The sequence below is a fragment of the Oncorhynchus nerka genome, linkage group LG13, assembly GCF_034236695.1.
Source record: "Oncorhynchus nerka isolate Pitt River linkage group LG13, Oner_Uvic_2.0, whole genome shotgun sequence".
NCBI lineage: Eukaryota > Metazoa > Chordata > Actinopteri > Salmoniformes > Salmonidae > Oncorhynchus > Oncorhynchus nerka.
In genome coordinates, this window is record NC_088408.1 from 45,453,837 (window position 1) to 45,480,085 (window position 26,249).

At 44.6% G+C, this 26,249-nt stretch overlaps 1 protein-coding gene across 1 annotated transcript in view; it reads right to left on the minus strand.

Moving 5' to 3' along the window:
- LOC115139566 (protein eva-1 homolog C-like) overlaps nt 1-26,249 on the minus strand; it is a 146,114-nt gene that overhangs the window by 103,769 nt on the left and 16,096 nt on the right. Inside the window, exon 2 of the mRNA XM_029677097.2 lies at nt 12,054-12,277. Coding sequence (XP_029532957.2) covers nt 12,054-12,277 — 224 coding nt within the window. The remainder of the gene's footprint in view (nt 1-12,053; nt 12,278-26,249) is intronic.

Sequence of the window (26,249 nt, forward strand, 5' to 3'; positions counted from 1 at the left end):
GTGACATCATACCTCCAGAATGAACAGAGTGGTGAAAAACAGCTTGTGACATCATGTCTACCTGTTTTCATAGTGTTTTATGTCTGTTGAAATGGGGATCACAAGGATTCAAACCAGCTGCTTTATTGGGGAAAAGTTAGGGGAACATTCTATAACATCAAACAAAACACACACAGAACATGGTTACTATGTTCTCAGAATATCCCATTTTAATGTTCTAGACACGTTTCATGGGAACGTTGTAGGCACAGTCATGTGTCCAGTTTTCTGAGCGTTAGGAGAATATTCCATCAACATCCCACTAAACACACACAGAACATAGTTGCCATGTTCTCGGAATTAAAAAGTCAATTAAAAGTTTCATGGGAACGTTGGAAGGACATGCCTTAATGAATTACACATCAAGCCTAGTTACTGTTGCCGAGCCAATCAAGTCCCTGATTGGCCAACCACTGATCCATTAATAGCTCTTTGTCTGTTGGCAAGGTTAGGGACACTCACACAAAACAAGAGGTGTGTAAGTGTTTTCATCTTACATATTTGACAAACTTTGACATACATGGTTACATTGTGCATGTTTGTGAATACAGTATTTACTGTCCTCACCTGGGGATTTGAACGGTCCTCCCATCTTCCTGCTACTCCACCGTGTCATCTATCGGTTAATCTGACTATTCTCATCATGGATATGATTTGATTGACTTATTTCAGCAATTTAAGGGCTTTCAGTATAGTTGTCTGATGTCGGTGGGGCGTGTTAACCTGTTTTAAAGCACTTCTTGAATCACTATGATAGATACAAGTGTTTCTTGAGTGTACTTTTAACAGAGCTGAGATTTATTTGCATTCACACTATTGTTTACAGCCTTCCACCTATCAAGTTGTTTCAGATCTACACAAAGTGCCTAGGGAGGAAGGGGTGGGGTTTATTCTGGGCAGGACAGAGCCAACCTATACTGGCCCAATAAGCACATGTCCTAGAGATATTCCTTATTGGGACAGTGCCTAGGGAGGAAGGGGTGGGGTTTATTCTGGGCAGGACAGAGCCAAACTATACTGGCCCAATAAGCACATGTCCTAGAGATATTCCTTATTGGGACAGTGGTTAGGGAGGAAGGGGTGGGGTTTATTCTGGGCAGGACAGAGCCAAACTATACTGGCCCAATAAGCACATGTCCTAGAGATATTCCTTATTGGGACAGTGGTTAGGGAGGAAGGGGTGGGGTTTATTCTGGGCAGGACAGAGCCAAACTATACTGGCCCAATAAGCACATGTCCTAGAGATATTCCTTATTGGGACAGTGGTTAGGGAGTTCATCATTGCTGCTGGTGGCCTGGGTTTGAGATCCACTAGAGGAATTGCTATGCTCTCACATTCTTAGCAAAATACGTTCATGTCATTATTTGTCAACAGTTACAACACACCTATCTGATCTAATTCAAATGAGTTTCTCATTGAAATATAGGAATCTGTAGGATTTTCCCCTTGAGCACAAATTATGACCACATTTCCACTACCTCATAAATGATCAGTATTTATTAGTTCTATATAGCTGAGCAACCCAAAGAGAACTCAATCAACTTTTTTGAAATCAATACCACTTAGAACAAATGGGTCATTGAGAAAGACATTTGAATTGGAGCAGGTTGGTGTGTTGTAATGATATTCGATTGCTGAGAATGTGAGAGTAGGGTGACTCCCCGAGCGGGTTTCGAAGCCAGGCCACCAGCAACAATGACGTACGCCCTAACCACTGTCCCGATAAGGGATCTATTTTAGGCCATGTGCTTATTGGGCCAGAATAGCTAGGCCCTGTCCAGAAAAACCCTAACCTCTCCTCCCTAGGAACATACTGAAACAAGTTGATAGGTGTAAGCAATAGGTTGAATGCAGTTTGAATTCAATCTCAGCTCTGTTAAAAGTACACTCAAGAAAACTATTTTATTGATCATAGGTGATTCAGGAGTGCTTTAAAACAGGTTAACACGCCTCACCAACATCAGACAACTATACTGAAAGCCCAATGATGAGTGAGAATAGTCAGATTAAGCGATACCTGACATGAACATGTTGGTGTGGCGGGAAGATCTGAGTATTGTGAACCAAGAGGTTGTGAGTTCAAATCCCAGGTGAGGACATGTTGAATAATAATTACTGTATAAAAAACACTATGTTAAAGCACTGTGTGTGACGGTGTCCCTAACCTTGCCTACAGACATAGCGCTATGACTGGATGAGTGGTTGACCAATCAGGGCCTTGATTAGCTTGACAACAGCAGCAAGGTGTGATGTGTAATGACATTTTCTTTCCTATGTTTGAGCTTTTGTCTACCACTTTGTGTAGCCGTTAGCGATGATGCTAATGCAATGACAACTAGGCTTGGGCAGTATACCGTACATACTGGGGTATTTGGAAATAGCCACGGGATTTTTTTTCCAATACCGTTGAGGCTATTTGACGTTTTTCAATACATCTTAATATTTGTAGCTACTTTTTAAGCAAATACCTGTAGTCAACTTGTGCAATACAACAGGAGATAAAGCAGATTGCATTCTTCATTTCACTTCACATTATTTTACATTATGAAGCTTATTTCCCCAGAACAGCAGACCCAGTCACGTGTTTGTAAATAGCACAACGTGAGAAAGCAGGAGCAGGTGAGTCCAGCTGTGTATTGACAGGTGATGCATTTTATATTGAAAGGCAATAGTGTTGTTTTGTTTCAATCGAGTGATCAGGGACTTGCAACTATAGTTTTCCTTCCCAGAAGGAACATAATTCAGCAGAAAATAAAGTTAATCTTAGATTTTACCGGAGAAAAGTAGTCTGGCTACACCTAGAAATGTACCTGGGAAAAGTAGCTTACATCAGTCAGAGAGCTGTCTGTTGATAAAATACCCATTTGTGAATTCTCATCTAGTGGAGAAGTGCAACTGAAGCAGAAAATGTGTCTGATGCCAAGCAGAAATTACAATAAGAAGCATTTTAGACCAGCATTTACACAAACACAGAAAGATATTTCTTATGCCGTTTATCCTTTTTTCCTGCGTGAAAAACACAGAATTCTGCATTAACGTGAGTTAATTAAGTTTAACTTGCTAGCAAATATTTTTTACAAATCAACACTTGCTTTATTAGATCAAGCATTTTTTTTAAATTAAATTGTTTGCTAGTAAGTGGCTGAAGTAATAAGGTGATGGGGCATCATATTGTGTAAGCTTTCTGCCGTGTTTGAGAAGTCAAAGCCCTTTGGATGAGTTATCTGTAGGATATCTTGATTTCCTCGCGTTTCTTTCTACTCTCCGTTCTCAGTCCATCTGCTCCTCCCCCATCAGAGCAGAGCAGAAAGAGTCCACACAGAAAGACTCCACACAGAAAACACCATGCACACATGCGGCTCCAGAGCCAGGACTGTTCTTCCTACAGACAAGCACGCATCCAAATGTTGTTCATTTGCACAATGTCTCTTGTTCACATTTGCTTGGAAATATCCAAACTCTCCCAAAATGACATTCGGTAGCTATGTATACATTTATGAGCTGGATTGTCTGTCTTTACAATTATTTTATTTTCGTTTGTGTTCATTGCGGGTTGGAGCGAGCGGTCGCATTCGCACTTCGGCCGCAGGTGGTATAACTTTTCATTACATTTCACTATAGTACAACGGTTTGATTTGTCTAATCTTAGCAATTTCTTCTTAGCTAGCTACATAGCCGTCTTTGTATCAAAGATAATTGCGTAATTATCGTATTTCGTCGTCCTAACGCAGTCTACACTGCTATCTGCCCAGCAGCTAGCCAGCTAGCTAACGTCCACCGTCTATCGAATAGCAGCACTAAAAACTATTACACTCAACTGAATGACCTGATTAGTGTAGTGTTAGCTAGCTACATAGTTGTCTTTGCTGTCTTCGTATCCAAGATAATTGTGTAGTTTAGAGTGTGTAGTCTTAGAGTGATTATCTTAATTTACCGAGGTTAGCTAGCCAGCTATTTGTCGTCCTTAACGTAGGAGACACTGCTAGCAAGCCAACAGCTAGCCAACGTCCACCGAATTGAACTTCCTCACTCAACAACCCGGTCGCATTCCGCTTCGCTCCACAGGTAGTATCACATTTTCATTTCATTTCATTACAGTACAACGGTTTGATTTGTTTGATCGTAGCTAGCTACATAGCTAGCTACATAGCCGTCTTTGTATCAAAGATAATTGTGTAGCCAGCTATTGTCGTTCTTTTAACGCAACGTAACGTAATCAACACTGCTAGCTAGCCAGCTAGCCCCCGAATAGCAGCACTGTCGAAACTATCACACCCAACGGAACGACTTGATTAGTGTAGTGTCAACAACGCAGCCACTGCCAGCTAGCCTACAAAGTCAACAACGCAGCCACTGCCAGCTAGCCTACTTCAGCAGTACTGTATCATTTTAATCATTTTAGTCAATAAGATTCTTGCTACGTAAGCTTAACTTTCTGAACATTCGAGACGTGTAGTCCACTTGTCATTCCAATCTCCTTTGCATTAGCGTAGCCTCTTCTGTAGCCTGTCAACTATGTGTCTGTCTATCCCTGTTCTCTCCTCTCTGCACAGACCATACAAACGCTCCACACCGCGTGGCCGCGGCCACCCTAATCTGGTGGTCCCAGCGCGCACGACCCACGTGGAGTTCCAGGTCTCCGGTAGCCTCTGGAACTGCCGATCTGCGGCCAACAAGGCAGAGTTCATCTCAGCCTATGCCTCCCTCCAGTCCCTCGACTTCTTGGCACTGACGGAAACATGGATCACCACAGATAACACTGCTACTCCTACTGTTCACTCTTCGTCCGCCCACGTGTTCTCGCACACCCCGAGAGCTTCTGGTCAGCGGGGTGGTGGCACCGGGATCCTCATCTCTCCCAAGTGGTCATTCTCTCTTTCTCCCCTTACCCATCTGTCTATCGCCTCCTTTGAATTCCATGCTGTCACAGTTACCAGCCCTTTCAAGCTTAACATCCTTATCATTTATCGCCCTCCAGGTTCCCTCGGAGAGTTCATCAATGAGCTTGATGCCTTGATAAGCTCCTTTCCTGAGGACGGCTCACCTCTCACAGTTCTGGGCGACTTTAACCTCCCCACGTCTACCTTTGACTCATTCCTCTCTGCCTCCTTCTTTCCACTCCTCTCCTCTTTTGACCTCTCCCTCTCACCTTCCCCCTACTCACAAGGCAGGCAATACGCTCGACCTCATCTTTACTAGATGCTGTTCTTCCACTAACCTCATTGCAACTCCCCTCCAAGTCTCCGACCACTACCTTGTATCCTTTTCCCTCTCGCTCTCATCCAACACTTCCCACACTGCCCCTACTCGGATGGTATCGCGCCGTCCCAACCTTCGCTCTCTCTCCCCCGCTACTCTCTCCTCTTCCATCCTATCATCTCTTCCCTCTGCTCAAACCTTCTCCAACCTATCTCCTGATTCTGCCTCCTCAACCCTCCTCTCCTCCCTTTCTGCATCCTTTGACTCTCTATGTCCCCTATCCTCCAGGCCGGCTCGGTCCTCCCCTCCCGCTCCGTGGCTCGACGACTCATTGCGAGCTCACAGAACAGGACTCCGGGCAGCCGAGCGGAAATGGAGGAAAACTCGCCTCCCTGCGGACCTGACATCCTTTCACTCCCTCCTCTCTACATTTTCCTCTTCTGTCTCTGCTGCTAAAGCCACTTTCTACCACTCTAAATTCCAAGCATCTGCCTCTAACCCTAGGAAGCTCTTTGCCACCTTCTCCTCCCTCCTGAATCCTCCTCCCCCCCCCCCCCCTCCTCCCTCTCTGCAGATGACTTCTTTTCAAAATGGTTGACGAAGGTCGACGACATCCGATCCTCGTTTGCTAAGTCAAACGACACCGCTGGTTCTGCTCACACTGCCCTACCCTGTGCTCTGACCTCTTTCTCCCCTCTCTCTCCAGATAAAATCTCGCGTCTTGTGACGGCCGGCCGCCCAACAACCTGCCCACTTGCTTGACCCTATCCCCTCCTCTCTTCTCCAGACCATTTCCGGAGACCTTCTCCCTTACCTCACCTCGCTCATCAACTCATCCCTGACCGCTGGCTACGTCCCTTCCGTCTTCAAGAGAGCGAGAGTTGCACCCCTTCTGAAAAAACCTACACTCGATCCCTCCGATGTCAACAACTACAGACCAGTATCCCTTCTTTCTTTTCTCTCCAAAACTCTTGAACGTGCCGTCCTTGGCCAGCTCTCCCGCTATCTCTCTCAGAATGACCTTCTTGATCCAAATCAGTCAGGTTTCAAGACTAGTCATTCAACTGAGACTGCTCTTCTCTGTATCACGGAGGCGCTCCGCACTGCTAAAGCTAACTCTCTCTCCTCTGCTCTCATCCTTCTAGACCTATCGGCTGCCTTCGATACTGTGAACCATCAGATCCTCCTCTCCACCCTCTCCGAGTTGGGCATCTCCGGCGCGGCCCACGCTTGGATTGCGTCCTACCTGACAGGTCGCTCCTACCAGGTGGCGTGGCGAGAATCTGTCTCCTCACCACGTGCTCTCACCACTGGTGTCCCCAGGGCTCTGTTCTAGGCCCTCTCCTATTCTCGCTATACACCAAGTCACTTGGCTCTGTCATAACCTCACATGGTCTCTCCTATCATTGCTATGCAGACGACACACAATTAATCTTCTCCTTTCCCCCTTCTGACGACCAGGTGGCGAATCGCATCTCTGCATGTCTGGCAGACATATCAGTGTGGATGACGGATCATCACCTCAAGCTGAACCTCGGCAAGACGGAGCTGCTCTTCCTCCCGGGAAGGACTGCCCGTTCCATGATCTCGCCATCACGGTTGACAACTCCATTGTGTCCTCCTCCCAGAGCGCTAAGAACCTTGGCGTGATCCTGGACAACACCCTGTCGTTCTCAAATAACATCAAGGCGGTGGCCCGTTCCTGTAGGTTCATGCTCTACAACATCCGCAGAGTACGACCCTGCCTCACACAGGAAGCGGCGCAGGTCCTAATCCAGGCACTTGTCATCTCCCGTCTGGATTACTGCAACTCGCTGTTGGCTGGGCTCCCTGCCTGTGCTATTAAACCCCTACAGCTCATCCAGAACGCCGCAGCCCGTCTGGTGTTCAACCTTCCCAAGTTCTCTCACGTCACCCCGCTCCTCCGCTCTCTCCACTGGCTTCCAGTTGAAGCTCGCATCCGCTACAAGACCATGGTGCTTGCCTACGGAGCTGTGAGGGGAACGGCACCTCAGTACCTCCAGGCTCTGATCAGGCCCTACACCCAAACAAGGGCACTGCGTTCATCCACCTCTGGCCTGCTCGCCTCCCTACCACTGAGGAAGTACAGTTCCCGCTCAGCCCAGTCAAAACTGTTCGCTGCTCTGGCCCCCAATGGTGGAACAAACTCCCTCACGACGCCAGGACAGCGGAGTCAATCACCACCTTCCGGAGACACCTGAAACCCCACCTCTTTAAGGAATACCTAGGATAGGATAAAGTAATCCTTCTCACCCCCCTTAAAAGATTTAGATGCACTATTGTAAAGTGGCAGTTCCACTGGATGTCATAAGGTGAACGCACCAATTTGTAAGTCGCTCTGGATAAGAGCGTCTGCTAAATGACTTAATGACTTAAATGTAATTGACATATTTACCGAACAGGCTCCACAGAAACTCGCTATTAATTGCATTCTGGTAATAGATGCCCAATGGGCTTCTTTTTTTTTGACACCCCCTTGTGTACTAAATCGGTAATACCATAAACCCAAGATAAGAAAAGGACGGTATGACGATATGAAAATCTGGATATTGCCCAACCCTAATGACAACCGTATTCTGGTAGATGGAAAGGCTTTCTCAAAAACCTTCTCAACTAAAGGCTTACTACAAAGTAGCCTATGCTTACCTGCAGTTGCGATGCGCCTACCTCTCTCAAAGAGTGCAATGTGTGAAGTCAGAACATCTGCTGTCTCAGCCATTGCCTGTCACCAAGGGAGTACCCCAAGGCTCGATCCTAGGTCCCATGCTCTTCTCAATTTGCATCAACAACAGAGCTCAGCTGAGTCTTATACTCAGCTGGCCCCTCCCCAGGTTTTGTGTTCTGAACACCTCTACAAAAGGTCACGTGGCCCCCGCCTCCTCCACCGTTGTGCCTACTACCTCTGAGGGTTTAGAGTTTGAGGTAGTAACCTCATACAAGTACCGGAAGTATGGCTTGATGGTACACTGTCCTTTTCTCAGCACATTTCAAAGCTGCAGGCTAAGGTTAAATCTAGACTTGGTATCATAATTGCTCCTCTTTCACCCCAGCTGCCAAACTAACCCTGATTCATATGACCATCCTACCCATGCTAGATTACAGAGGCGTAATTTATAGATCGGCAGGTAAAGGTGCTCTCGAGCGGCTAGATGGTATTTACCATTCGGCCATCAAATTTGCCACCAATGCTCCTTATAGGACACATCACTGCACTCTATACTCCTGTTTAAACTGTCCATCTCTGTACACCTGGCGCAAGACCCACTGGTTGATGCTTATTTATAAATCCCTCTCAGGCCTCACTCCCCCCTATCTGTGATATCTACTGCAGCCTTCATCCTCCACATACAACACCCGTTCTGCCAGTCACATTCTGTTAAAGGTCCCCAAAGAACACACATCCCTGGGTCGCTCCTCTTTTCAGTTCCAGCGACTGGAACGAGCTGCAACAAACACTCAAACTGGACAGTTTTATCTCAAGCTCTTCATTCAAAGACTCAATCATGGACACTCTTACTGACAGTTGTGGCTGCTTCGCGTGATGTATTGTTGATTCTACCTTCTTGCCCTTCGTGCGGTTGTCGGTGCCAAACAATGTTTGTACCATGTTTGTGCTGCTACCATGTTGTGCTGCTGCCATCTTGTGTTGCTCTCATGTTGTTGTCATGTTGTGTTGCTACCATTCTGTGTTATGTGTTGCGCCATGTTGTGCTGTTGTCTTAGGTCTCTGTTTATGAAGTGTTGTGCTGTCTCTCTTGTCGGGATGTGTGTTTTGTCCTACATAAATGTATTTGTTTTTTATTCTAGCCCCTGAGCCTGCACAAGGCATTTTGCCTCTTGGTAAGCAGTCATTGTAAATAATAATTTGTGCTTAATTGACTTGCCTAGTTAAATATAGTTTAAATTTAAAAATTAAAAAAATGTGGGGCAGGTGGGGTACACCAATATCCAGGAGATTTGCATGCAATTCTGTTACTTCATGTCACAGTAATTGCAAGGAGGCGACGCAGGAGATGAGCAGCAGGTACAGGGAGGGTACAGGTATAGGGAGGGTACAGGTACAGGGAGGGCACAGGTACAGGGAGGGTACAGGTACAGGGAGGGTACAGGTACAGGGAGGGTACAGGGAGGGCACAGGTACAGGGAGGGCACAGGTACAGGGAGGGTACAGGTACAGGGAGGGAAGGTTTAATATCTGACTGACATGAAACGGAAAAGCGTCTGGACAGGAACACAAACACAATACGGAATAATGGGAACAGGGAACACAACCAAAGAACAGACTGATATACAGGGGTAATCAACAAAGTGAAGGAGTCCAGGTGAGTGCAATGAGCGCAGCTGACAGTAATACACAGTATCATCTCAGTTAGCAAACTATTATTGATCTAATAAAGCAAAAGTTGATTTGCAAAAAATATTTAGTAAGATTAAAAGTTCTGGCCTAGAACCCCCCCAAAAAACTGTTACTAATTTTAAGCCCAAAAGCTAATTCTGTCCTATGGTTAACAACTCCTCAATTAATACCTATTGTAGGTTAGTCGAACAAGAAGCCATGTCTGTATATAGGAGACAAACAACACATATTTAGAACAACCTCACCAGGACAGAAGAACAGGCACTCAGTGAACTAATGAAAGACTCATCTTTGGTTATCAAACCTGCAGGGGGTTAGTGTAGTCGTTTTAGACTATGAAAAATACAATGAGGAGATTCAGAGAAAACTCAGTAATTCATGTTTCTATGGAAAACTGAGTGTTGATCCCACACAGGTGTTTAAATGAATATTAGCTCAGATCTGGAGCAAGCCCTAATTAAGCAAGCTTATCTCAAAACCCGAATATGAATATACATCTGTATACATCTGGCCCTTCTTTGGACACTGTGGCCTCCAACTGCTCCTAAATGCTAGTACAACTAAATGCATCCTCTTCAACCAATCGCTGCCCACACCCGCACGACTTGCATCATTACTCTGGATGGTTCTGACTTAGAATATGTGGACAACTATAAATACCTAGGTGTCTGGCTAGACTGTAAACTCTCCTTCCAGACTCACATTCAGCATCTCCAATCCAAAATTAAATCTAGAGTCGGCTTCCTATTTTGCAACTAAGCCTCCTTCACTCACGCTGCCAAACACACCCTAGTAAAACTGACTATCCTACCGATCCTTGATTTCGGCGATCTCATTTACAAAATAGCCTCCAACACTCAGTAAATTGGATGCAGTCTAGTGCCATCCGTTTTGTCACCAAAGCCCCATATCCTACCCACCACCTGTATGCTCTCGTTGGCTGGTCCTCGCTACATATTCGTTGCCAAACCCACCGGCTCCAGGTCATCTATAAGTCTTTGCTAGGTAAAGCTCTGCCTTATCTCAGCTCAATGGTCACCATAGCAACACTAGCACGAGCTCCAGCAGGTATATTTCACTGGTCATCCCCAAAGCCATTACCTGCTTTGGCCGCCTTTCCTTCTAGTTCTCTGCTGCCAATGCTGTACACAGCCCATCTGTAAGTAGCCCATCAAACCAACTACCTACCTCATTCCCATATTTGTTTTTCTGCTCTTTTTCACACCAGTGTTTCTACTTGCACATCCTCATCTGCACATATATCACTCCAGTGTAAATTGCTAAATTGTAATTACTTCGCCACTATTGGCCTATTTATTGCCTTACCTCAATCATTTGCACACACTGTATACAGATTTTCTATTGTGTTATTGACTGTACGTTTGTTTATGTGTAACTCCGTTGTTTGTGTCGAACTGCTTTGCTTTATCTTGGCCAGGTCGTAGTTGTAAATGAGACCTTGTTCTCAACTGGCCTACCTGGTTAAATAAAGGTCAAAAAAATATATATACATTTTCATTCCCATGTGTCATAGGTCCATGAACATGTTCACTGCTAGAGCCATTGTCAAACATTGTAGACTCCTTCATAAAATCTCATGTGCAATCATTGCAATCATATGTGAAAGAATTTATAACCAAGATCTCACCAATAACGGATTAATAGAATTCTACTCACATTAGATGTCGAGAGTCTGTACTCCAGCATTCCCCACACGGTGGGTCTGGCAACCCTAGCTCACTACCTAAGAGACCGACATACGAATGAATACCGACCAACAAACTTTATTTTAGAGCTGGCTGAATATGTTTTGACGTATAACTATCAGGTTTGATGATGAATACTACCTCCAAACGAATGGAACATCGATGGGCTCCACGTTTGCTCTGAGCTATGCTAACCTACATGTGGGTCTCAGATTTGTTTTTGTTAACAATGAAAATGAAAATGCATTATTGAATAGGATCCTGAAGTGGTATCGATATAGACCATTTTTTTGGATATGGTGAGGAACGGGAGAAGACTTTATGACATTACACATCTGAGCCATTAAAAAGAGGACTTCCAAGAAGGCAGTTTTTCAGGCTGTGCCGTATACTGTATGCCACTCCACAGAGGACTATCTAGAAAAAGCAGCAGAGATGCACAATAGCTTTCTAACATGAGGCTCTTAAAGAGGAATGTCACCTCGTTTTTTGTCTTGCTCCTCCAGAAATGCTGGCGGCCATGACAGGAGCGGCCATGACAGGAGCCAAATGCGAGTTGGCTTGGGGGTGTGGTTTGAAGTGGGTGTTTCTTGGGTGTCACCTTTGCACATTTTGCTACAAGGCTTTGGGAAGATCACCCACAAATGTCAATACCAGCAGATGACCATTATTTCATGACCTTTGTTACTGTTCTAGAGAAGTAAGTGTGTATGGAGGGACGGGCAGTTACCTGTAGTGCTGTGGACATGTAACAATGCAAGTCATCCTCCAGTGGGAGTGTCCCTAAAAGGGTGGGTCTGTGGTAGGACGAGCCCTGCTGGGGGTGGAAGGGGCCACTCCTGTCATAGAAAGCCGATTGGATAGCGATGGTGGTGCGGGGCGGGCAGTGGACCGACAGGAAGTCGCCGTCGCCCGCCTGCTCGGTGTAGTTCCTCAACACGTTGGACAGGTGACCTAGAAGATGAGAAAAACACCATGGTTACCGACGGTTACCAGGAAAACAGCAGCACACCTACAGCTATCTACAGATAATGGTGCCGGAGGGGATGGCTGCCGTTTTAGGGGCTCCTTACCAACTGTGCTATTTATTTTTTTTCACATGGTTTGTAATGTATTTTGTACAATGTTGCTGCTGCCGTCTCTTATGACCGAAAAGAGCTGCTGGACATCAGAAAAGCGATTACTCAACTCGAACTGGACAAAGATTTTTTTCTTTAATGAATCTGACGTGAAGGATATACTGCTTCCCTGAGACCAGGCCCAAATCGACCTCATTCACGTAAAGACAGAAATACAGGAGGCAGAGATCGGGGTGCCTTGTGAGAATTAGTCGGCGGGTGGGTAACCCGCCTCTACCATCGGTTCTATTGGCCAACATACAATCATTGGAGAATAAACTGGATGATCTCCGTTCAAGACTATCCCACCAACGTTTTTTAAAATATTGTGTTTCACCGAGTTGTGGCTGAACGACGACACAGATAATAAAGAGCTGGCTGGGTTTTCCATCGGCAGGACAGAACAGCTACATCTGGTAATATGAGGGGTGGATGTGTGTCTATTTGTCAATAACAGCTGGTGCACGATGTTTAATATTAAAGAAGTCTCAAGGTATTGCTCGCCTGAGGTAGAGTACCTCATGATAAGCTTTAGATCACACTGTCTACCAAGAGAGTTCTCATCTATATTATTCGTAGCCGTCTATTTACCACCACAAACCGATGCTGGCACTAAGACCGCACCCAACGAGCTGTATATGGCCATAAGCAAACAAGAAAATGCTCGTCAAGAAGTGGCTCTCCTAGTGGCCGGGAACTTTAATGCAGGCAAAGTTAAATCCGTTTTACCACGATGTAACATGTGCCTTCAGAGGACAAAAAAAACTCTAGACCGCATGTACTCCACACACAGAGATGCATACAAAAAAACACCCTCCATTTGGAAACTCTGACCATAATTCTATCCTGCTGATTCCTGCTAACAAGCAAACTTAAGCAGGAAGTACCAGGGACTCGCTCATTACTGAAATGACACATGGATGCTACACTACAGGACTGTTTTGCACAGACTGGAATATGTTCCGGGACTCATCCAACGGCATTGAGAAGTATACCACCTCAGTCACCAGCTTCATAAATAAGTGAATCGACGACGTTGTCCCCACGAAGACCATGCGTACATATCCCAACCAGAAGCCATGGATTACAGGCAACATGCGCATCGAGCTAAAGGCTAGAGCTGCCGCTTTCAAGAAACTAATCTGGACACATAAGAAATTCCGCTATGCCCTCAGATGAACCACCAAATCAGGCAAATTGTTAATACAGGAGTAAGATTGAATGCTACTACTTTGACAGCTTTGGCGCTCGTCGTGTATGGCAGGGCTTGCAAACTATTAAGGACTACAAAGGAAAACACAGCCGCAAGCTGTCCAGTGAGCTAAATGCATTTCATGCAGGATGCACCTGAGCTCAATTTCAAGTCTCATAGCAAAGGGTCTGAATACTTATGTAAATAATGTATTTATTTGTAGTGTTCTTATATAACCGACCTAACCGACCTGGCCCGGGTATCCTGGAAGGATACCTCATCCGTCTGACCTCATCAGTCAGTAGAGGATGCCTGTTTATTCTTTAAAAGTGCCTTCCTCACCATCTTAAATAAGCATGCCCCATTCAAAAAATATAGCAACAGGAACAGATATAGCCCTTGGTTCTGTCCAGACCTGACTGCCCTTGACCAGCACAAAAACATCCTGTGGCGTTCTGCGTTAGCATCGAACAGCCCCCACGATATGCAAAGTTAGGAACAAATATACACAGGCAGTTAGGGAAGCTAAGGCTAGCTTTTTCAAGCAGAAATTTGCATCATGTAGCACAAACTCAAAAAAGTTCTGGGACACTGTAAAGTCCATGGAGAATAAGAGCGGGGGGGCGCCCCTGGATGCTCCGGACTGGAGGGCGCCCCTGGATGCTCCGGACTGGAGGGCGCCCCTGGAAGCTCCGGACTGGAGGGCGCCCCTGGAAGCGCCCTCCACACTGGAGGCTCCGGACTGGGTGCAGGCACAGGACGCACCAGGCTGGGGAGACACACAGGAGACTTGGCTCTGGGAGCAGGCACAGGCTCACCAGGATGGGGAGACCTACTGGAGGCCTGGTCCGTGGAGGAGGCACAGGATAGACCGGGCTGAGGGGGAGCACTGGAGATCTGGTGCGTAGCCTTGGCACCACTCTTCCAGACTGAATGCCCACTCTAGCCTGGCACCTCCAGAGCGCAGGCACAGGTTGAACCGGGCTGTGGGGAGCATTGGATCTCTGGTGCTTAGCACTTGCAACTCTCCTCTTGGCTACATGCCCATTTTAGCCCGGCACGTGCGGGGAGCTGGAACAGGCCAAACAGGGTTCTCCTGGCGAACTAGTGAAACCGTGCCTAGAGCCGGCGCAGGACTCACCTGGCTGTGGAGGCGACCTGGAGGTCTGGAGCACCAAGCTGGCACAAGACGTGCAGGGCTGGGGAGGTGCACAGGAGGCCTGGAGGCCTGGTGCGAGGGTCTTCACCAGACGGCTAGCACGCACCTCAGGACGAGTATGGAGAGCTGACTCAGGTGACATCAACTCGAGGACACGCTCCATAGGGCGAATGTCGTGCCTCATGCACCAACACAGCAGCTCTCTCATAGCTCTCTCCTCAAATTTCCCCATCAACTCCTTCACGGTCTCTGCATCGCTCCCCTCAAATTTCACCCCGACTGGCTCTGGTTCCATCTTCGGCTCCGCCGACCGCCCCGTGTGCCCCACATTTTTTGGAGGGGCTGCCTCTCCTGGCCATGCTGCTTGGTCTTTTGGTGGTGGGAACTTCTGTCACGGCTGTTTGAAGGAGAGGACCACGGTGCAGCTTCGTGAGCGTACATTTTCCTTTAACCTGTGAAGTCTACCCCCTACTTAACATTCTGTTAAAAATCGCGCAACATTTCAGCGTCCTGCTACTCATGCCAGGAATATAGTATATGCATATGATTAGTATGTGTGGATAGAAAACACTCTGACGTTTCTAAAACTGGTTAAATCACGGCTGTGACTATAACATAACGTGTGTTTCATCGAAAAGCGGAAGAAAAACTGATCACCAAAATCTGAAAAATATATCAATGCGCCACTTGCATGTATTGTCTATTGGAAAGCAAATTGATGGGGCTGAGATTGCAAGTCCTACAGCTTCCACACGATGTCGCCAGTCTTTTCAATTGCCTGCGCTTTGTTTCTTGGTCAAACGAGTAAGAGAGAGCCCATTCCTTCCGGTCTCCGACAGGATGTTTTGGAGTAGAAATTTCTGAACATGATTTCAAGACGTGGAGCTATTGAATACACATCGCCCCGTGATCAATTTGATAGATTATTAACGTTTACTAATACCTAAAGTTGGATTACAAAAGTATTTCGAAGTGTTTTGTGAAAGTTTATCGTCAACTTTAATTTTTAAAAATGACGTTGCGTTTTAAAACTGTGTTTTTTCCTTGATCACACACTCTTCATAGATCGATATTTAGGGTATATATGGACTGATTTAAATCGAAAAAAAGACCCAATAGTGATGTTTATGGGACATCTAGGAGTGCCAACAAAGAAGATCGTCAAAGGTAATGAATGTTTTATATTTTATTTCTGCGTTTTGTGTAGCGCCGGCTATGCTAATTATTTTGTTTACGTCCCCTTCGGGTATTTCGGGGTGTTGCATGCTATCAGATAATAGCTTCTCATGCTTTCGCCGAAAAGCATTTTAAAAATCTGACTTGTTGGCTGGATTCACAACGAGTGTAGCATTAATTCAGTACCCTGCATGTCTGTTTTAATGAACGTTTGCGTTTTAACGAGTGCTATTAGCATTTAGCGTAGCGCATTTGCATTTCCAGATGGCTAGATGGGACGCATGCGTGTCGGGTCGACGTAAGAGGTTAATGATCAAAATGATGCGACAAAACAAACAATACAAAAACTAACCATGAAGCTCAAAGGCAAAGTGCCATAAAGAAAGTCAACTTCCCACCAAGACAGGTGGGAAAAAAGGCACCTAAGTATGGTTCCCAATCCAGACTGGAGGGCGTACTTGGCCAGGGTGTATGTTTAACTTCCGACTTCCGAACTGTAAATTACAAAGACACTAGAGAGGGGGGCCATACATTGGATCAGGACTAACAAGCTGCTTTTGTGAAATGGAAGGACACTAGATAAGTAACCATGCTCACCACACAGCATAAGGCATTCAATAACAACCATGTCTCAAGGGAGGGTGAAAAAGGAATTATGTCCCCATTTCTATGAAGGATTACAATGCCAGCATGGGGGCTGTCGACCTATCTGATGCTCTGATAGGCTACTACCAGGTCCTCCGCAAGACCAGGAAGTGGTATAAGACTTTTTTTTACCACTTTGTGGACATTGCTACATTAAATGCTTTCATTCCCCACAAGCAGATGGCCAAAGCAAAAGGTCAAACACCTCTCTCCCAGTTGGCCTTCCGAGGGCAGCGGGTGTTGGAAATGGCTGAATTGGGGGCCCAAAGCAACCTCACCACCATCACAAGACCCCCCACACAAAGTGAGCACCACTCTCCAACACACCTGCCACAAGACAAAAGGAAGACCTGCAAGCATTGCACAAAACACAGGGGGGGAGAAAAGAGTGAAATGACAGATCTTCTGTCCGAAATGCCAGTTCGCTTTTTTTGTCCCAGGCAGAGAGACTGCTTCAAAGACTATCACGACATGCACAAGCTACGGTGAAAGTGACACCTGGGATGTAAAACGAAAACGAATGCCATTTGTAAATAGTTCAGCTTCTTTCTATTTTTTAACCTTTTTTAGCGAAGGACACGTGTGTGTGTGTGTGTGTGTGTGTGTGTGTGTGTGTGTGTGTGTGTGTGTAAAACCACGTTTGTGTTTGTGTACATCTGTTGCTTTTATATTGCTGTTGTCAATAGTTTATTTGTATGAGGGACCAATACATTGGGTTGAAAGAACACGTGGATATCCCATGTATCCAGTGTGAAAAAAACTGTGCAATCACCACATTCTGACACTTTGGAGAGGTTGAAATCAATCAAATGTATTTCTAAAGCCCTTTTTACATCAGCCGATGTCACAAAGTGCTGTACAGAAAGAGGTTGATAAATGTAGAGATTGTTTTTACACTGAACAAACAGCATTTAGGGATTGCAAATATGTAATAGCAATTGAATGATCTAATTTACAGACAAGGTTCACATTGGAAGGTTTAGAGACATCACTTACTAAAACATCTGCCCATTTCTAGTTGTTAAATCTATCAATCCCATTTTTTTATTCTAAAATTGTTAACATGTTGTGGAAGCCATCTGATGTGTTTCTAGCTATGGGAATCAATCATTCACATACAGCTTCTCAATGAACGATGACTTTCAAAATAAATTACTTATTTTGTGTGTGCTTGATCTTGTGTATTCTGAACTATGTAATTCCTATCCATTTCCTCATAATCTCCCAGATGTATTAATTCCAAATATACCATGTTTTGGTATGTCAGAATCAAGTAATTATACATGAATAGCAGTTACTTTTGGGTATGTCTATTTAGGTGGCAATCTAAATTTTGCCATTACATTTAAGAGGTTACGAGTTTTATTTTTTTTATGAGCATGGCTTATTTGTATTACAGCAAATTGGATCACTGTCATTCCTATTCCATTCACCCAGCTCAATGTAACATGAATATGTTTAGGCTGCTACATGAAACCTAAATGTTCCCTGTACCCATCATGAGGTTGCTACAACCTAACCCACGAATACAAGTTTACAATGTGGGTGGACACGGGTCGGGAGAAAAAGTTGAATTGACAGACAGTGACACATTCAATGCTGCCTTGCACACTCTTGCCTGCATCTAACTGATCTAGAGTGTAATCATTAGTCCGACAGTTGCAAACTAAAGTTTCTATTGGAAAAATTCAGATATGTTTATCCCAGTCTCGTTCCGTTTGTTTCCAGTTAAGGAACGTTTTACCAACAGAATCGGCGGGAATGAATACACCCCACTCACGCATAAAACACGGTTCACTTTTATAGCAGCCACCTTGCATTCCTTCTCGCATCCATGCGCTCTCCTCCTCTCACCTTTTCCCTTCACTTGTGGATTTCAATGCACACAACACAACAGGCGAAAAAAATATTTGAAAGTCAAACCATATCAAAGCCGCTACACACAGCCTACATCGTTGTCACCATAGCTAAAGTATTGTCAACCCGTTCCAATCATGCAGTAATGTTAGTGTACAGTCAGTAAGCAGTTTAGCACTTACACCGGTGGGCCCCATGGCAATACATTAGTAAAACAAAAAGCTTACCTTGACTTGGAAGAGTTCCAGTGTTGTGTTAGCTAGCTGGCTATGACTATCCAACATAGCATCCCTCTGTTTGAGCAGTGTTTGAGTAGGCTAAACTAGCTAGCTGCATTTGGTAGTTAAGTGAATCTGCAAGTGAAAAAAAAATGACACTCCATCTCTTCCTTGCTTCTCCTTCATTTTGGAAGAAATTAATAAGTTAACTGTTCAACTATTGTCTTTGTTTCTCTGAGTTATCTGCTCACCAAATGATATGCACTGCAGAGCTAGCTAACTGTAGCTTATGCTTTCAGTACTAGATTCATTCTCTGATCCTTTGATTGGGTGGACAACATGTCAATTTATGCTGCTAGGTTGGAGGATGTCCTCCGGAAGTTGTCATAATTACTGTTTAAGTCTATGGAAGGGGGTGATAAGCGTGAGCCTCCTAGGTTTTGTAATGAAGTCAATGTACCCAGAGGAGGACGGAAGATAGATGTCCTCCAGCTACACCATGGTGCTACCCTACAGTGCTGTTGAGGCAACTGTAGACCTTCATTGCAAAACAGTGTGTTTTAATCAATAATTTGGTGATTTGTGAATATATTTAACTCACTTTTTAAAATTGGTTTATAGTTTTATTTTTATGAAACAAATAACACACAGAGGAAATTATGGCGGAGACATTATGTACAAAAAACACAGTCCATGAGATGGCTGCCATCCACTGCAGCGTCATCTTCCAACAAGCCTGGCAGCCTTCACTTAACCATCTCAAAACACATTGCTCCGGGCCTAGAATACCACAACACCAAGCTAACGCTAAACGCCCTAGCCTAGTGTCATTGGCTGTTAGCCTCCAGTCATATGAGGCTCTCTGAGGCTAGGCTTGAGATAAAGCCCTCGCTAACCTGCGCTAGCACTAAGTCCGCTAACCCTGAATCCTGGTCTCCGCGGATAACCTCTTTGTTAGCATTAGTGGGTCTATTCTCAGACTCAGTAGCTAGGTTTCCATTCAATTGGCAAAAGATTGTCATGCAAATATACATTTCTCCACCAGAGATGTTTCCATCAAATGTACTTGTTGCCGATAAAAGGCTGTTCGTGATGACGTAGTGCACATAAAAATACCTTTTGCAGTTAAATTCCCATGTACCAAATAAATGTTTTTCATGGGTTTCCATTGCATTTTGAAGTCTATTGATAGTTTTCAAACAACAAAAATGACATTATATAGTGAGTGTGCCCACTCGGGTGTTGGAAAATGTGCTCTAACCAACAGCACAGCCCTCACGTTGTTGACTAGAGCGCACGTATAGCCTACATGATGAGATAATTATGGACAAAATTGTCAAATGGCAGCCCAAGTATTGATGATCATGTCACCAGAATAATACCCTCAATATTTATTGGAAAGGAGCACCAAGCTCATCACCTTGCACTTTCACCATCCTGTGAAGTTCATCACAGCTTATTTAGTCTGTAGCCTAACAAACTGCATGCTTTCCCGACGAGTATGACTCCAAGATGACTGTCGTTATATAAATATTTCCACAAACATTTCTTACATAATCAATTATACCAACAAAAAAAGGTTCGTTGACATTTGGGAAGTTAACCAAAAAAATGTTGTTTCCATCAGGCCTGTCATGACATTTTTTATCCAACATTTACTTTACTCGCACCAAGAAGTTAGCCAACCACCATGTTTTGAACTGTATTCCAGGGTAGCCTAGTGGTTAGAGCGTTGGACTAGTAACCGGAAGGTTGCAAGTTCAAACCCCCGAGCTGACAAGGTACAAATCTGTTGTTCTGCCCCTGAACAGGCAGTTAACCCGCTGTTCCTAGGCCGTCATTGAAAATAAGAATGTTCTTAACTGACTTGCCTGGTTAAATAAAGGTAAAATAAATAAAAAAATTTAAGTGTATAAAAACAGAGATGGGCAGCCTATTTGAAAACTTTGTGATTAATGTTATTTTACATGTGGCTGTTAGGCGAAACCCCACAGGCCTAGCATGTCTCTTTAATCCTAAAGCTAATTCCGGCGTTAGCCAGCATTTTCTGGCATTTCTATTGACATATTCCTGTCATTGTGAGGCACCAGCCTGTCCCATCAGGAGAACTGAACCCCATCACAAAGCACCGGCACCATTAACATTCCTGCCTACGAGAAGGAGAGTGCAGATAAAGGAGTACTGCCTTCCTTCCTTCTTTCCCCTCTGTCAAACTGTCTTTTTTACTCCACAACTATTCAGCCAAATGATTGACAGCTGGCAGTGGACCATTTGGGACAAAAGTCCTCAAGATAAACAGATGTGTCCCAAATGGCACCCTATTCCCTGTAACGTGCGCTACTTTTGACCAGGGCTCATCGGGCTCTGGTCAAAAGTACCCTATTCCTGCACTTTACAGGGAACAGGGTGCCATTTGGGACTGAGACAGACTTTGTCGTATGGGAGAGGGGAAGTGCTTTCACGAGTGACTTTCTCAGTACAGGCCCGGTGCGATAATGTTTGAAACCAATGTTCCACTTTACTTGAACCCAACGACCATAAGGACTTACCAATGACATAACAGATGTAATTTACCGTCATGCCTGTTCATGTCAGCTTAAGAATTACTTTACAACAAAGTGTTACAAAAATGCATAAGAGGCTGCACAGACTTTATCCAAAACAAGGAGACTTGTTAGTATCATTTTAAAGCCGTAAGCAATCTCTTGGTTCCAAACTGAAAGTGTCAGCTAAGAAGAATTGCAACTTTGATTCAGCTAGCTGAACATGTTAGGTTCCCACTGCTGAGTGCTTTGCAAACATTACAGGTACATTAGAGGAAGTAGGAACTATCCCCATACACAGTGACACACACATAATCATCTTTACCATGACCATGGTTACCTCTTAACAGTGCAGTAGTTCCATGGAGCTTGGTCATGAAACTCTCATAGCTCAGAGTAACAGGTCATAAACAGACAACAGTGCAGTAGTTCCATGGAGCTTGGTCATGAAACTCTCATAGCTCAGAGTAACAGGTCATAAACAGACAACAGTGCAGTAGTTCCATGGAGCTTGGAGAAACTAGCTGGTCAGGTGAAACAGACAACAGTGCAGTAGTTCCATGGAGCTTGGTCATGAAGCTCAGCTCAGAGTAACAGGTCATAAACAGACAACAGTGCAGTAGTTCCATGGAGCTTGGTCATGAAACTCTCATAGCTCAGAGTAACAGGTCATAAACAGACAACAGTGCAGTAGTTCCATGGAGCTTGGTCATGAAACTCTCATAGCTCAGAGTAACAGGTCATAAACAGACAACAGTGCAGTAGTTCCATGGAGCTTGGTCATGAAACTCTCATAGCTCAGAGTAACAGGTCATAACCAGACAACAGTGCAGTAGTTCCATAGAGCTTGGTCATGAAACTCTCATAGCTCAGAGTAACAGGTCATAACCAGACAACAGTGCAGTAGTTCCATGGAGCTTGGTCATGAAACTCTCATAGCTCAGAGTAACAGGTCATAAACAGACAACAGTGCAGTAGTTCCATAGAGCTTGGTCATGAAACTCTCATAGCTCAGAGTAACAGGTCATAAACAGACAACAGTGCAGTAGTTCCATGGAGCTTGGTCATGAAACTCTCATAGCTCAGAGTAACAGGTCATAAACGGACAACAGTGGAGCCTCTGATCTTGGCATTCCCCATGACAGGACCACACACACAAACAACAACACAACCAGCTCGGACAGCATCCTTACTACTAGTATGCACTTGTACTTGCCTGTAACGAAAGCTAACGTGTCAAATCATTACAGCTCTGAAGTCCACAAGCAATGTTATTCAGTTCAAAACGTTGGCTAGATGTTTCAACTCTATATGGCAATCGTGAGTGTCTGACTGAAAACGTTTGAGGCTGCTTTGAGCCACAGCTCGTTATAGCCACGTTAACAATCTCATCACATCATTGTTTTCACGAGACAGCGTGGTGGTATCGAGATTGTTTAGCATGCGCAAACTGGTAAGCAGATGACTTGAGATCAATTCTCAAGATAATTAAACATAAGCACACATGCATGAATGTAATACACAAGCAGGTACTAAGGGCCTATGTATGAGGCATGACAACACAACCAGCCCCCAAAACAGCTGCTGCAGAGTTGCAGCTTCCACTTATACACCGTGTTATAACACCCAAGTCATGCGATAAGAATCAGCCTGTCAGACAGTTTTATGGAATGCCCAGACCTTGGATGTAATTGTGCTTCCACCCCCATCATGTGATCTTCTACCCCCGTCAGCCTATCAAAAAGCTGGAAACCGGAAGACCTGAGGCCCGACGGTAATTAGTTCCTCATTTGCGGTCATGTGATGGCCTCGTGGCCTGACCCCGGCGTTAGAGTGGGTCAGGTAGGACGGAGATTAGGGAGGGACTGCTGTGTTGTGTCAACACTGTCACACATGGTCTCACTGATTAGATAAAGGCCTACTGTAGGTCAAAGAGATGTGGGATCCAGGCTTTCCACATGGTTCGGCAGAGAGAGAGAGAGAGATGCATTAAATGTTGAGTTAATGTGTGTGCTAATGTAATAAACTCTCATGATCAACTATGCAAAATAAAAAAAGGAGGCGTACTGTGGTCAGAACCCTGACTCTGACCATAGTACGCTGAGGTGTGTCGGGTACCAGCAGGAATGTACAGAGAAGTAGTGCTCAGGTACACTACATGAGCAAATCTATGTGGACACCTGCTCGTCGAACATCTCATTCCAAAATCATGGGCATTAATATGGAGTTGGTCCCCCCGTTGCTTATATAAAAGCCTCCACTCTTCTGGGAAGGCTTTCCACTAGATGTTGGAACATTGCTGCAGGGACTTGCTTCCATTCAGCCACAAGAGCATTAATGAGGTTGGGCACTGCCGTTGGGAGATTAGGCTTGGCTCGCAGTCAGCGTTCCAATTCATCCCAAAGGTGTTCGATGGGGTTTAAGTCAGGGCTCTGTGCATGCCAGTCTCAAGTTCTTCCACACCGATTGCAACAAAACATTTCTGTATGGGCCTCGCTTTGTGCATGGGGGCATTGTCATGCTGAAACAGGAAAGGGCCTTCCCCAAACTGTTGCCACAAAGAATTGTCTGGAATGTCCGTAAGTAGGCTTTGCCCAAACGATGAAAAACAGCCCCAGACCATTATTCCTCCACCACCAAACTTTACAGATGGCACTATGCATTGGGGCAGGTAGCGTTCTCCTGGCATCCTCCAAACCCAGATTTGTCTGTCGGACTGCCATATGGTGAATAACCTAAAACACAAGGCCAAATCTACACTGGAGTTTCTAACCAAGGGCTGTCCTGGATGCAAAAGCCCAGGAAAATGAACAGGTACAGTAGGCGACAATACTGTAAAGTAGGCCTAATAATGCTAAAAATAAAGCCTATGTTTTGTCCATTAAAATAACATCAAATTGATCAGAAGTACAGTGTAGACATTTGTTAATTAGGGTTGCACGATATATCTTTGAACATATTGGAATCGGATGATAATTTACCTAAAAATGGCCCGATGTCTAGCCACCGTGCATACCTATATAACGTACATGACATAACGCAACATAAAATGTTGAGCTACACGTGCAACACAGCATTCCTAACCTATCCCACACAATGTCTGCTGTGTGGATCAACAGTCAACAAGTCGAGCAGTCATTTGAAAGAGTAAGAACATTTCAGCGAGTCAACTCAAAGGCGATTTCCATTAAAGCCAAGATAATGGAATTCATTGCCTTTGACCATCAACCGTTCTCTGTCGTGGGTGATGTTGACTTTCGCCGACTGGTCAAGTGCCGGTACACACTACCAAGTGCGCTATTTTTCAGATGTTGCCCTACCGGAGTTACACAGTAATAGCGTCACTGCTATTAGCTCCACGACATACATACTATGGAACGCCATTTGGGTCTTTGCATGGCAAAAAAGATACAGTAGCACTGTCTCAGCTGTACAAAAAAGTCTGAAAACAAGCAAACACCGGCCACAAACTATGTTTTTACAATACCTCCTTAGTAATAAAGCATAATTTGTTCGACTGCAACTTCTGGGGTAGCTAGCTTTAGCTTGGTACCTAGCTAGCACCAATACAACCAGCCTGAAAACAATGACCAGTAGAAACTGCAGTCATTTTCATTATTCTTAGCAATGATTTAGGAATCCTTGTGACTAAGTATTAGCTAGGTAGCCACTTGCTGTTTGCCGATTTGAAATTGAACTTCAGGTCATGAAAATAAATAGCTAGCCAGCTACTTGACCCTGTTGCCCAAAGCTAACGTTACAAGCAGCCAGCTAGCTTCATCTGGCTTGTGAAGCTCGACCGGACCGGGTTATGTGTTGTGAAGCTAGCCACAATAAACATTAGGCACAATAGTGGAATTTGCCGTTTGCCTTCAAAGTAAAAGTATGTCATTGACAGTGATGCAAATTAATACAAATAGTAGAATTATGCCTTTTATTTTAAAAGCTAACCACAAAGTCCACTATTGTGGCTAATCCTTATTGTGGCTAGCTTCACATAGATGGGTCCGACCATCATTAATTCAATAAGAACTGTCTTATAAATTATGGTTATTTTAGACGATAATGCTATAGTTAGCTAGCTAACTAGAGCAATCGAAACAGATTATGTCGTGTTATTTGACGTGCATCTTTTTTGACACGCAAAGACCCAAACGGCGTTCCATAGAAATCCTGGTTGAGAATGAAACGACCGAACAAATGAACAACGAAAATGCAAGTAAGCGAAAGAAATAGGTTTTGATTATGTTTTACTGGTAATTGGGACATACGTAAATGCAAACAAAATTACTTTCTGGTCAGTGTGGTGTGTGTGTAACCTTTTACTTAAGTAAGCAAGTCAGTTAATTAAGATCAAATTCTTATTTACATTGATGGCTTGTCCCGGCCAAACCCGGACGACACTGGGCCAATTGCGCCGCCCTATGGGACTCCCAATCATGATACAGCCTGGATTCGAACCAGGGACTGTAGTGACGCCTCTTGCACTGAGATGCAGTGCCTTCGACCGCCGCGTCCGTGTGTGTATTAACTATTTAACTAGAATGCTTAAAAGACCACAAACATGTTAAATATCGGTTATCGGTATCGGGTTTTTAGGCAGGGAAAATATCGGCCAAAAATGTCATATCGGTGCATCACTACCCAATACCTTTCTGAATCATTTCAGCCACTTCAAACCATACTTCCTTCAGATGAAGTACTGTCTGATTTGTAATAGACTCTCTTGAGCCCCAAATAAAAAAGTAAACGTTGGCTATTGATTGGGCTACGGCTTACCAACAACTGTTTTTATGTCACTACTTCTATAATCAAAAATTAATCTAGAATCAGTTCCAATCTAGCAAATGATGGTATGGATATGAAAGTGTTTATTATGTATTGCATCTAATATTTCCTTTGCCTGTCCATTTATTTCTGCAGACAAGCTCCCAAACCCATTTATCAACACGATCATGCCGGAAACCCTAGACCCACTCCAATTCGCATACCGCCACAACAGATCCACAGATGATGCA